General features: G+C 46.1%; 1 protein-coding gene across 1 annotated transcript in view; it reads left to right on the forward strand.

Moving 5' to 3' along the window:
* The window catches only part of CDC25A (cell division cycle 25A), a 161997-nt gene that overhangs the window by 14502 nt on the left and 134696 nt on the right, over positions 1–12799 (forward strand). Inside the window, exon 3 of the mRNA XM_030196572.1 lies at positions 7657–7708. Coding sequence (XP_030052432.1) covers positions 7657–7708 — 52 coding nt within the window. The remainder of the gene's footprint in view (positions 1–7656; positions 7709–12799) is intronic.

Consider the following 12799-nt stretch of genomic DNA (forward strand, 5'->3'; position numbering starts at 1 on the left):
TCCCCGACCAAAGGCGGTGTAAGCTTCAGAATCAGGTCCGTCTGCTCCTTGGTACTTTGTCCAGCTGCTGGGGTTGATGACGGCCACCTTGGAGGTGGTTCCTTGGGTGAGAGCGCATATGAGGCCTCTGCAGATTGCTGTGCTTCAACAATGGGTCTCTGATGTCCCAGGAATATCAACGCCGACTGACGTGTCTGTGGACACCTGTGGAAGCGGGGTGGTCTATCAATCGCTTGGACCTGAGTGCGATATTGCAGGCTCTTCTGGCCTTCCACAAGACTCTGAAGGGGCTTGCTGTCCAGGTTCTGTCAGACAACATGACAGCGGTGGCCTACATCAATCATCAGGGCGGCACTCAGTGCAGGGCCCTGGCTGCAAAGGCTGCTCAGATTTGCCACAGGGCCGAGCTCCACCTGCAGCTTCTGTCAGCAGCTCACATAGCAGGTCAGAGCAAAGTGCAAGCCGATTTCCTGAGCAGGCATCAAATCGACCCGGCGGAATGGGAACTGGCAGAAGTTTTTCTTCAGATTGTGCCAAATGGGGGACTCCCGGAATGGATCTTATGGCGTCAAGTGCAAATTCCAAAGTCCCTCACTTTTTCAGCAGACGGAGAGATCCTTGCTCGGCGGGGTTGGATGCACTGGCTCAACCCTGGCCCTCGGGCCTCCTGTATGTGTTCCCTCCTTGGCCCTTGATAGGGCAAGTCCTCCTGCGGATTTGACTGCACCGAGGATTGGTGATTCTCATCGCTGCAGATTGGCCAAGGCGTCTGTGGTATGCTGATCTTTGTCGGATGCTGGTGGAGGCTCCACTTCCTTTGCCTCTGGTGCTGAACCTGTTGGTTCAAGGCCCGGTGACTATGGAGGATCCCTGCCGATTTGGTCTTAATGGCCTGGCTCTTGAGAGGGCGCAATTGAGAGAGAAGGACTACTCTAACAAGGTCATCTCCACTCTCTTGCAGGCCCGCAAGCGGTCTACTTCTGCAGCCTAAGCTCGGATATGGCGTAAGTTTTTGAGGTGCTGTGTGTTCCGAAAGAGGTCACACCCGCGCGGGTTACGGTCTCACTGGTCCTGGACTTTTTGCAGGATGGCTTACAAAAAGGCCTGGCTTACAATTCTCTTCGGGTGCAAGTGGCAGCATTGGCATGCTACCGAGGGAAAGTCTCTGGCTTGTCCCTTGCTGCTCATCCGGACATTGCCCGATTTTTCAGAGGGGCGCTTCGGCTCCTTCCGTGTGGTTGCCTTGTCCGGCCTGGAACCTGGGACTGGTGTTGAAGGCTCTCCAGCGTTTGCCGTTTGAGCCGCTTTGGCGAGCTTCTGAGAAGGATGTGACTCTCAAGACAGTCTTCTTGGTGGCCATTACATCGGCTAGACGCGTATCTGAGTGTCAGGTTCTCACGGATAAGTCTGGAATCGTGAGCCCTTGGGCTGCTGACAGGGAGCGGCAGCAGCAGGCAAAAACCCACCAACTAGGACTGGACAGGATACAGGATTCTCAAGCAGGATATAGGAACTAGCGTGACTGCACAATACTTCACCTGCGCTTGACCGCCGTTCCCTAGGTATTGAGCCCCTAGGTGCAGGCGGCTGGCAGGACTTACTGGACCTAGCTTGCAGACAGACTAGACCAACAGGATTCTCACACCAGACACAGGATACTAAACAAGCTTGACTAACACAGGGTTCGGGACTACTAAGGATTCGGGGTTCTCAGACAGGGAATAGGATACAGAACAAGCTTGACAGAAACAGGGTTAGAGTTCAAAACAGGAGTGCCCACAGGCACCCAGACCAAAACAAGGCATACAGGTAAGACACAGGACAAGACAGAAGTGCTTCTATCAACACCAGAAGGGTAAAGCAGGGAAGCTCAAACAAGCAGACAGAAGTGCTCCTAACAGCACCAAACACTGACCTGGACCTTTGGCGTTTGCAAAGGCAAAGCAGAAAGTTTCCAGATGGCTAATAAGCCCATCAGCAGCTGAGGCTTAGCTGCAGCAATCTCAAGGCAGCTAAGGGTGAGGCTCGCTGCCAAACTTCCAAGCAAGACTGGAGCGCTAAAATATCTGGACAGGACTGAAGAGAGTCTGGAAAGTCTATGGCAGCTACCGGTTCTGGCCACCAGAGAGCGAAAGGAGCACAAACCAAGAAAAGTCACAATCGTGACACTGAGCTTCAGGCGTTTTCCTGTCAGGATCCTTTTCTACAGTTTTCGGAGTCCGGAGTAATGGTACGTACAGTGCCTTCTTTCCTGCCCAAGGTGGTGTCAGCGTTTCACCTGAACCAGCCTATTTTTCTGCTCTCCTCCTCTAGGGAAGGTTGTCCGGATTCCTTTGGGCAGTTGCGTCTTTTGGATGTCCGCAGGGCTCTGTTGCAGTATCTACAGATGTCAAATGACTTCAGGACTTCTGATTACTTTTTGTATAGTTGACAGGTCCTCGACACGGGTGCCTGGCGTCTAAGGCCACTATAGCTCCTTGGCTCAGGGAAGTCATTTTTTCTGCGTATCTGCTGTCAGGACGGTCTCCGCCTGAAGCGTTTAAGGCGCATTCCACGAGAGTGATTTCCTCCTCGTGGGCTGAAACGGGTGTCCTTTCTCTTCGAGATCTGTTGTGCGGCTACTTGGGCTTCTCAGCTCGTTTATGTGGCATTACAGGCTGGATGTAGCACCGAAGCAAGATGCGTAGTTTGGAGCGCAGGTGCTGGCACGCGGCGTGGCCTGTTCCCACCTTATGTAGGGAGTGCTTTTGTACATCCCATCATTTAATGGATTCGTCTGATGACAAGGAAGGGAAAATTAGGTTCTTACCTTGGTAATTTTCTTTCCTTTAGTCACAGCAGATGAATCCATGATCCCTCCCTGTCTGACAGTTAAATGCTGTTCCCGCTGCGGGAAACGACATTCAGTGGCGGGATTTTGTAGCACTGACTGCATTGATATCTCTGGGGCAGATGGCATTGTTAGTTCACTGGAGAATGTGTTTTTCTGCCCAGAACCGCAGGGGCTGTGCGCCATTTTCAAGAATGTCACTGAAGCGGCTCCAGCAGCGGTTCCTGGCAGTGTTACTTCTTCTGCAGTCGGGGCTCCTTCGGGGGAGTTGGAAACATCGGCTCCTTCTGCACAGACTCCGTGGGCTCTTTCTGCTTCAGGAGATTTCTTTTCCCCAGAATTTGTGCTTCTAATGCATCAAGCATATATACTTAAACGGACCCTCCCCCTTTCTGGCCCAGCTCCTTCTCTAGTAGCCTTTGTGGGCTCCTGGGGTCATGAGGTCTCTTGGGGGGGGGGGGGGGGCTACACCTGAAGATGGGTCTTCACTTAAGAGACAACGGACGTCTTCAGTTCCTGAGGAAGGGGTCCTTGGTTCCCGTGTCTGCGACCTTCTCTCATAGCTCCATCAAAGGAATCTTGGAGACAGGCAGGCATGGAAAATTTGGAGGAGAGTGACCTCTCTCAGGATCAGGCGGATGATCCTTCGGCGGTTCGCCTATTTCATAAAGAGTAATTACCCTCTTTAATCTGTCAAGCCTTAAATATTGAAGACCTGGAGGTTGCGGCTTCTCAGACTAACCCTAAAATAGCCAGTACTAGGTGCCCGTTGAAGGCTTTTCTGGTGCTTGAGGCCATTGAGTTAATTTCGGCACAGTGGTCAGATCCTGATGGCACCCTTAAGATGGCCAGGGCCATGTTTCCCCTTTATCCTTTTGCGGTAGCTCAATCAGAGCAGTTTGCTCTTCCTAAAGTGGAAGCCCTAATGATGGCTGTCACTAAAAAGACTACTTTACCGGTAGAAGGAGGAGTAGCGCTGAAGGACATACAAGACAGATGTCTGGAAGCTTCTTTAAAAAGCTCCTTTGAGGTGGCCTCCTTAGCGCTTCAGGCTTCCGTATGTAGCTCTTATGCGGTTAGAGCCTGTCTTAGTTGGCTCCGTTCGGTGCAAGAGGCTGATGTGGCTGAGGCTCCTGCATTTTCTTACATGAACGTAGGTCTTGCCTACTTAGCAGATGCCCTTTATGACTTGGTTTGTTCTTCAGCTAAACTTTTGGCTCTAGCTGTGTCCTCTCAGCGACTGTTGTGATTTTGGCATTGGTCTACCAATATAGCATCCAAGCAACATCTGATATGGTTTCCTTTTTCAGGTAAATTTGTTGTTTTGGAGAGGATTTAGAAAAAGTCGTTCAGGACAAGAGATTCCAAGTCCCAACGCCTTACTGAGGATAAACCTAAGCCTACTTCTAGGCAAGGGCCCTCAAAATCCTGATTTTGGGAGGTGCACCAGTATCGCCCAGGCCACTCTTCGTTGCTGGAATTGAGAACACTGAAAGGACCCTGAGCTTCCTTTTGCAATGACAAGCGACCGTTTGGAACCTTTGTGCGTCAGGGAGCAACTACTTGCACCTCCCAGTGATGAGTTCAACCTGCGGGAAGCTTATTTGCACATTCCAATTTGGTAACCTCATCAGAAGTTTCTCAGATTTGCGGTTCTAGCATGGCACTTCCAGTTTCGAGCCCTTCCTTTCAGACTAGCCACTGCTCCACGTACCTTTTCAAAAGTCATGGTAATGGTGGTGGCCTTTTTACGGAAGAAAGGAATGGACCCAAATTTCTATCTCGACGATTGGTTGTTTCAAGCGGATTCACCACAGGAGAGTCGGGCTGCCACCGACCGAATAATGGCACTCCTACAGTCGGACTGGATCATCAACAGAGCCAACTTCTGCCCACTCAGAACCTGGAATATCTCAGGGTGCAATTCAACACGAAGCTAGGGAAGGTGTTTCTCCCAGATGGGCAGCGAATCAAATTGATTTCTCAAGTCAGTCCTTTGTCTGCCACGCCCTCGCATTTGGGATTATGTTCAAGTCCTGGGTTCCATGGCAGCCACCCTGGACGTGGTGCTATGGGCGAAGGCTCACAGTTGTTTCTTCTGAGCAGATGGTCGCCGACTTCTCTGGGCTATCAGCGACGTCTGTCCTGGACCGACACAGCCAGGACCAGTTTAGCCTGGTGGCTCCTTCTGTCCGATTTGTGGAAGGGCATGCTGTTGGCCTCCCCAACTTGGGTGGTGGTCATGAAGGATGCCAGTCTGGGAATGGGGTGCTTATATGGACAGTGTTGCTCAGAGAACCTGGACTCTGCTCGATGCGGTTTGGTCCATAAATCGCTTGGAACTGAGGGCGGTCGTGAACGCCTTGGTCAGTTTTCAGGATCTGCTAGAGGGCAAGGTGGTTTGAGTTTTGTCAGACAACTCCTACGACGGTGGCCTACATCAGTTGGCAGGGGGGGACCCACAGTTTGTCCTCTAGCAGAGGAGGCATCCTGCCTGATGGTGTGGGGGCAGGCTCGTGCTCTTTGCGTTTCAGTAGCGCACGTTGCGGGCCAGAATAATACTCATGCGGATTTTCTCAGTCGAGCGCTTTTGGATGTGGCGGAATGGGAGCTGTCGTCGACGGCGTTCCATCTGATTTGTCTTCTTTGGGGAACACCATTTATGGACCTCATGGCCACGTTGCAGATTACCAAAGTGCCCAACTTCATTTCACTTTAGTTACTTGAACCTCCACCAACTCCCCCCCCCCCCCCCCCCCCCCAAAAAAAAACAAACAAACCCCAACCGATATGATCCCTCTTAACCTTCTCATCCAATTCATGTTCATAGTTAGGTTTGAAGTCTCCTTGAATTAGATCTCCCTTTACCTTTTGGAGTAGTACCTTCTGGAGACTTTTCCAGAAAGGGGCTTGTTTGTGGCATAAGCATTTACAAAAGTGATATCCACCCCCCCCTCCCCCAAACAACAGAAGCCACCTTTTATCATTAAATATCTCCTTTGACCTGGATTGGGTACTCTTGCTACACCTGCTTTCTCTTTTCCTCTTTTGGAAAAGAGGCAACTCACCAAAGAGACAAAATAAAAAAAATAAAAATTTAAAAAAATGGAACTGACAAAGTATAATATAAAAATATATACATTTAATAAGCAGTCAATCAAATTGAAACCATATCCTTTAAATTAAAATAAAATCAACTTCCATGTTACGATGGAGCCTGCATAAGGGGTACAAATTGCATTAAAAAAGAAAAAGTAATATAAAATGTTTTAATTACATCTTGACCCCCAGTATTCCTTGTCTGAAGCTGTACTATTCTGAACTAGTGGATGTTATCCCTTCTGACCAGCAGAAGGTTTAGTTAAAATTTAATATACCGCCCTTCCTGAGGGCATCACAGGGGAGTTCTACAATTCAATAATAAACATAAGGAAAGGAACACAGTAATGGTTAAGAAAGTAACCAGTCACATAACTTAGGGAGTGAAATAACAATCAGTTTAAGCTTTAGGAAGGTGGTGATACTGTGGGTCGGTCCACAGCATCCCCCAAAACCCTTTCAAATATGTCTTAAGCACAGTACAAAGCTTAGGATAGGAAGCTGTAAACGAAGTTGGCAAGGGAGAGGATTCCATAGGGGTGGAGTAATAAAAAGGCACTATTTCTAGTAGATTCCAGAGAGGCGTTCTGGTAGATGGGATATGCAGTCGTTAAGAGAGCAAAGGAGCCTCGGTGGGGTGTACAGAATAGTGAAAGAAGCAGGATAAGAGGTGATTACCAAAATGAAGAGCCCTAAAGGTGAGACTAAGAATCTTGAGCTGTATGGTAAACAACTGGAAGCCAATGATGGAAACAAATAGTGGTGTTTAAATGAAGGTAGAGAGTATTCAGTAGAAAGTTCTGATATTTTCTCATTGCTAGCAGGTGGTAGATTGTTTAGGTTGATGATATTGATCCCTGGCCTAGCTTCTTGCTCTGTAGGCCATGGCAGTGCGTCAAGCTTCTTCAGTGTATGACCTTAGGTGTGGCTGCACATTGATCTCTTTGGCTTTGAGGTTGGTCAGCTGATGTAATTTCTAAGTCCAAGCTTAGTAAGTTTCCCTTTCGAGGCTCTTTTTTGTTTGGCGAGAAGTTGGACAAGTTACTTGAGTTTGGGAGATACTAAGGTGCCTCGGCTTCCTGAGGACTTTGGTTGCGGTTTGCTGGTGAGTCAAGGCTGTGGCTGAGATTTTCATCAGTTCAGAGCCGGCAGAGTAGCTCCTGTTCAGAAGTCTTGTTTCTTTTCCTGCAGAAATGCAGGATCTTCCTTACAATCCCCTGCCTTCCTTCCCAATGAAGGTCTCCGGACCCATCCTCTAATTCCAGTAGGAGCTTGCTTAGCTCAGTTTTAAATCTGTTAAGCTTTGCATACTGCTTGCGTTGTTTTTTTTTGGGGGGGGGGAGGGGGGGTGAGCACTTAGTTTAGATGTCAGTTACTGTGCTATGACATCTTCTGCCATTGAAATATAAAATCATAAAAACTTGAGGTATATTGAAAAGATTTTTTTTTTAATATTCATGTTTGTATCTCACAGTTAATCCAAAAACAAGTGGCTTACATTTTAACAATTGTTAGATATTACATTGATTCCATTACATTTACAAGGATGTATGATGTGTTTTACAGTGGTTGGCACGATAATTGTTAGTACATATGGAATAGTCATTGGGCTTCTTGAGAAGATATTTCTTAATTTCTTAAATGAACAGATGTTACAGTTAGAGGCTATGTTGTGGGGGTGGGCGGTAGAAAAAATTATCTAAGTAATCCATTTTCATCTTTCCTAGGTCTTGGACTGGATTCACCTTGTCCCCTGGATCTGAAAAACATCAATGAAACGTAGGTTTTGATTTATTTTCAGCTGCCACTGCTGCTTTATGTTGGTAGCTCACCCAACTGCCTTAAATTAATGTCTTGCACTCATATCCAGCAGAGAAAGTTCTAAGGTTTCCCTTTATCAAAATATGAGTAGCCTGGACTTGCTGATCTCCAGAGCTCATGATCACTATATGAATATTGTGATAGAACCTTAAGTTATCTGTGACTTCATTTTTTCAATCTTATGCTGACCTTAGATCTGAGTTTAGTGTGCAAAAATATCTTAATACTTTTGTAATCAAAGTGCAAACAGTATTTAAGTAACTAAAAATTATTTCTGCAGGCGTAGTGGATGTGATCCTGACACTAGAGAATGATGCAGGGACAAAGTTTTTGGCCCTGGCCCAGCGAACTCTGTCCCCATCTACAGAAGTCTCAGAGAACTGACTTTATATTTAACTATTTTTATTACAGTCTAAAAGGGAGCAAACAATATTCTGAACTGTTATTTATAAAGCAAAAATAGCAGATATATCCCCTCTTCTACACTTTCTCCCTGCCCCACTTACAAAGCAGTCAGAAACAACACAGTTTATTTGTAATGGTTTAACCACCCTTAGGATTCACTTTTGGGTTTAAAAAAGCAAAACCATGTGCATGTAAGATCTGAATAAACAAATTAAAACAAAGTTTAAAGTAAATGTCCTTAATATATGCAGTACTGGTAGAAAGCAATAATGAAACAGTGATGGAACATTCATTCACATAGCAAACAGCCTGAGCCAACAGATTTGATTTTACACTGAACATAATAAACTTTGTATGAACTTGATGCCGCGGCTAGTAGGGTGCTGAACTGGACAATGTTTCCACGTTTTAGACTGACTGAACTTATGTTCAGCATGAAGGAAGCCCTTCCCTCATTACCTCTCTGATTTAGTAGTAATAAAATAAGGCAAGTGTATTTTTATAATATACCATACCACTGCATCCCACAAAACAAAGGAGCAAGTTCCCACATGCCATTTTAATGTAGGCACAGGGAAAGAGCATGTTAAATGCTCCCAACAAAGTCTCTCAAGTCAATCTAATATTATTTTTTTAAATTATAAATGGCCCTTTTACTAGGTGAGAAAAAAGTCTTCACGAATACAGGGAGTCCTTACACTACTAGGGAGGGGGAGGGAGAGGATTTAGCTAAAGCTTTAAAAAAGCTGGTTAAACTGGTCTGGGACCAGAGGAGGGGGAGAAGAGATTTACAGATGTCCTTTGTTAATGAACCAGCATGCTGGGGGGAGGGGTGCACCTTTCTGTGGTGTGGTCTTCACAAACGAGGTCCGATTTCCGGCTCTTGGCCTGGGCTCATGTACACTAGCTCCAGAAGTTGAAGTTGGCAAGTCCTCCGCGAATGGGAATGAAAGAGGAAGAGAGGAGACTCGAGAGAGGGAATCGGGGGTCCTCTCTTCTGGTGGCGTGGGTGGGGAGGCGACTAAATTCAGGGAGGACTCGAAAGGAGTTCAGGAAGGACGCAACATGGCGTGCATCGCATGTGTGCCTGGATGCCTACACTACAGGACAGTACAGTGCAGGCTGGGAGGAGCAGCCGAGCAGAACAAAAACAGGGTAAAAAGGTAGGCACGGCAGGTGTCTGTCTTACTGCAGGTGCAGGGGTTATTAACACTCCTGCGGGGCGGGGAACTGCTGTTTGCATCCATGGTAAAACTCTGGAAATCTTTTCCAGTCCTGTGGTTTACCGTGTTCCCCCGTGTATCTACCTGACACCCTTGTGTACCAGCATAAAAGTAGATTTGTTCAAGGTTGACTTAGGGTAGCTAAGTGAACATATGGGACAGAAAGTACCCAGATACTGTGTGTGAACTGCTCTATATCTATGTGTAGGCTTGAGCAGTGTAACAAATGCAATAAATTAAAGTAAATATCTGGTATCACGGCACTTAACGCCGACATCGATTGCTGAATGAAACCGCAGCCCATCTTCCACACATAACTGCAATGTATGTCTGAAGTAGCAACGATGAGCAGTACAGATTCCTTTTTGCATGTTTCCCAACAGCTTTTTCATTGACGTGACATTATCAGTAACAAACTGCAAAAACTTTGCCTTCTAACTTCCATTTCTTCACTGCACTTTCCATGACATCTGCTATATTGTCATCTGTGTGTGTCTGGCACATAGTGCATATCCAGCACATTGATTGTATGAAATTCATCTATGCCATGTGTGACTGGTCCAGAGGTCTGTGGTAATGCTTACGTAGCTCACGTTGAAGCTGACTCAAAACATAGATGGACACTTTTCATATTTAGATTTGATCATTCTACCTACTGCGTCTAGATAACAGCAATCACAGTTTTTATGTGCTGGTTTATTTTAAGCGCAGTTCTTTACCGAGCAGCCAGCCAACGACTAATACACTGCTCCTGCAGGCCTCAACCAAAATTTTTATCTGCCGGTTTCATTTAAGGAACAGTTCTTCACAGCATCTCAAACAGAGCAGCCAGCCAACAACAGATACACTGCTCCCATGGGCCCCACAGCATTCCCTCTGGCATATTCCTGCCTCTGTGGGAACAGGAAGTTGCATCACTGAGAGTGCTGTATGGCCAGCGTGAGCAGTGAGTATCAGGGCTGGCTGCTTGTGCGCACTGCCAGCTAAGAACAGTAGTTTTAAAGGTATGTGCAGTGAGCCTTGTTTCTTTTTTTTTTATCTCCTTCCCCCCCCCCCCCCCCCCCCCCCCAAAAAAAACCCCCCCAAAAAAAACCAATTTGGTAAATCAAGTTGAATCATGAATTGGACAGCACTACGTTTTTTTTAATGTATCTATATTAGAAGCACACAATGTCAAGAACAATATCTGTAAAAGAAGATACAACAATACAGCATGGGGATCTGGGTGTGTCGTCGTCGATAATACACTGAAACCTTCTGCTCAGTGTGCTGCTGCGGCTAGGAAAGCGAATAGAATGTTGGGTATTATTAGGAAAGGTATGGAAAACAGGTGTGAGGATGTCATAATGCCGTTATATCGCTCCATGGTGCGACCGCACCTTGAGTATTGTGTTCAATTCTGGTCGCCGCATCTCAAGAAAGATATAGTAGAATTGGAAAAGGTGCAGCGAAGGGCGACTAAAATGATAGCGGGGATGGGACGACTTCCCTATGAAGAAAAGACTAAGGAGACTAGGGCTTTTCAGCTTGGAGAAGAGATGGCTGAGGGGAGACATGATAGAGATATAAAATGAGTGGAGTGGAACAGGTGGATGTGAAGCGTCTGTTCACGCTTTCCAAAAATACTAGGACTAGGGGGCATGCGATGAAACTACAGTGTAGTAAATTTAAAACAAATCAGAGAATTTTTCTTCACCCAACACATAATTAAACTCTGGAATTCGTTGCCAAAGAACGTGGTGAAGGCGGTTAGCTTGACAGAGTTTAGGAAACCGTCTAACCCCTTTTTAAAGGACACGTCCATAAACCACTACTAAATGGACTTGGGGAAAAATCCACAATTCCAGGAATAACATGTATAGAATGTTTGGGAAGCTTGCCAGGTGCCCTTGGCCTGGATTGGCCGCTGTCGTGGACAGGATGCTGGGCTCGATGGATCCTTGGTCTTTTTGCAGTGTGGCATTACTTATGTACTTAACTTTTTCCCAAAGTTTCGTCCCACACCCCCTCACCAAAAAAAAAGTACATTCACTGCAGGAGATCAGACCGTACATGTTTCTTCATGGCAGTCTATTCCACAAATGGTAACAAAACAGAACCTTAATATCCTCCTCCTTTCCCCAAAGTCAGTGCTTCCAAGTTATAGATTCAACAGATAGTTACGAGCAAAGTGTGGCAAACAATCCTACACTGGGGACCAAATTCGTTGAAAAGATTTCCAGGTTCTAGGAGACCACCAACTAGCATCCAGTCTCTCCATCTTCATTATATTGAAAAGTTCATTCCTCCAAGCATTAACCAATGGAGTTGCAGCCTGTCTTCAACACATCAGTCTTTCTTGCTAAAAAAACCCCCAAAACCTTATGGAGCAGACGATTAGGCCCCAATTTCAGACCCAAGGAACCAAAACAAGTTCAAGAACAGTTGAATGTCCGCCCAGAGAGGTAGGCGTTTACCCAATATTTGTGAAAGGTGGATCTGCACTCGCATCTAGAAAAGTATTAAGGGGCAGGTCCAGAACATGTGCATTAATGTAGCTGACTCAGCTCTACAACATGGGCGTTCTGCCGTTGCTGCAATTTGAGCCAAAAAGGCCCGATGAGGGGAAATGTATGACTAGAGCAAAAACTTATAAAGCTGATGAATGTGTAAGTCACTTCAAGTGTTTTCATGAGCAACTGCAGCTGGTCACTCATTACTTGTTTTTCCATCAATAGTCCTGTTCCAAACATCAGTCGAAGTGTCATAATCAAAAGCAGGAGCCAGTTCCTTAAAATATGGGACAAATATAAAACATGGAGGTTGCAGGCTGGGGTAGAGCTTGATGCTCCTCAGCTAGTGGTGCCTCGGCTGTGACAGCAAGGGACAATGAGAGAAATGTGCTCCAGAATAGAAGAGATCTAACTCGTATCTGACCAGGATAACTGTATTATAATCCCGAAAACAGGGGGATGTAACTGAAAGAAGATGGGGAGGGGGGAGGAGGGTAAAGCGATGGTGCAAGATGCCTCGGTTATAAGACATGTTGAACGTTAGGATTGATAATTGTATTATGTTAAAAAAATGGTTCTTTGATGATGTATTGTCATGATCTACTGCACGTACAAATAAAGAATTAAAAAAAAAATAAAAAAAAAGCAGGAGCCAGATTGTGTAAGCTGGTCTGATAAAGGAATAAGCTTGCTTTAGAATGGAATAAGAGCAAAGTTTCAGAAAGTCAGTCTACAGCGTTTTCATTCAAGGTAAAAGCATCCAGCTCACGTACATAGTGGCACACCTGATTGTAAGCGAGCCAGTCTCCAGGTTACAGACTCCCCTCCTGAAGCTGTTCAGAGGACTTCATAGATCCTGCATCTGTCACCAGATTGTGAAAATAAGTTAACCCATGACATGACCAACGTTTTAAATATAACATGGTCCC

The sequence above is a fragment of the Microcaecilia unicolor genome, chromosome 1, assembly GCF_901765095.1.
Source record: "Microcaecilia unicolor chromosome 1, aMicUni1.1, whole genome shotgun sequence".
Taxonomy (NCBI): Eukaryota; Metazoa; Chordata; class Amphibia; order Gymnophiona; family Siphonopidae; genus Microcaecilia; species Microcaecilia unicolor.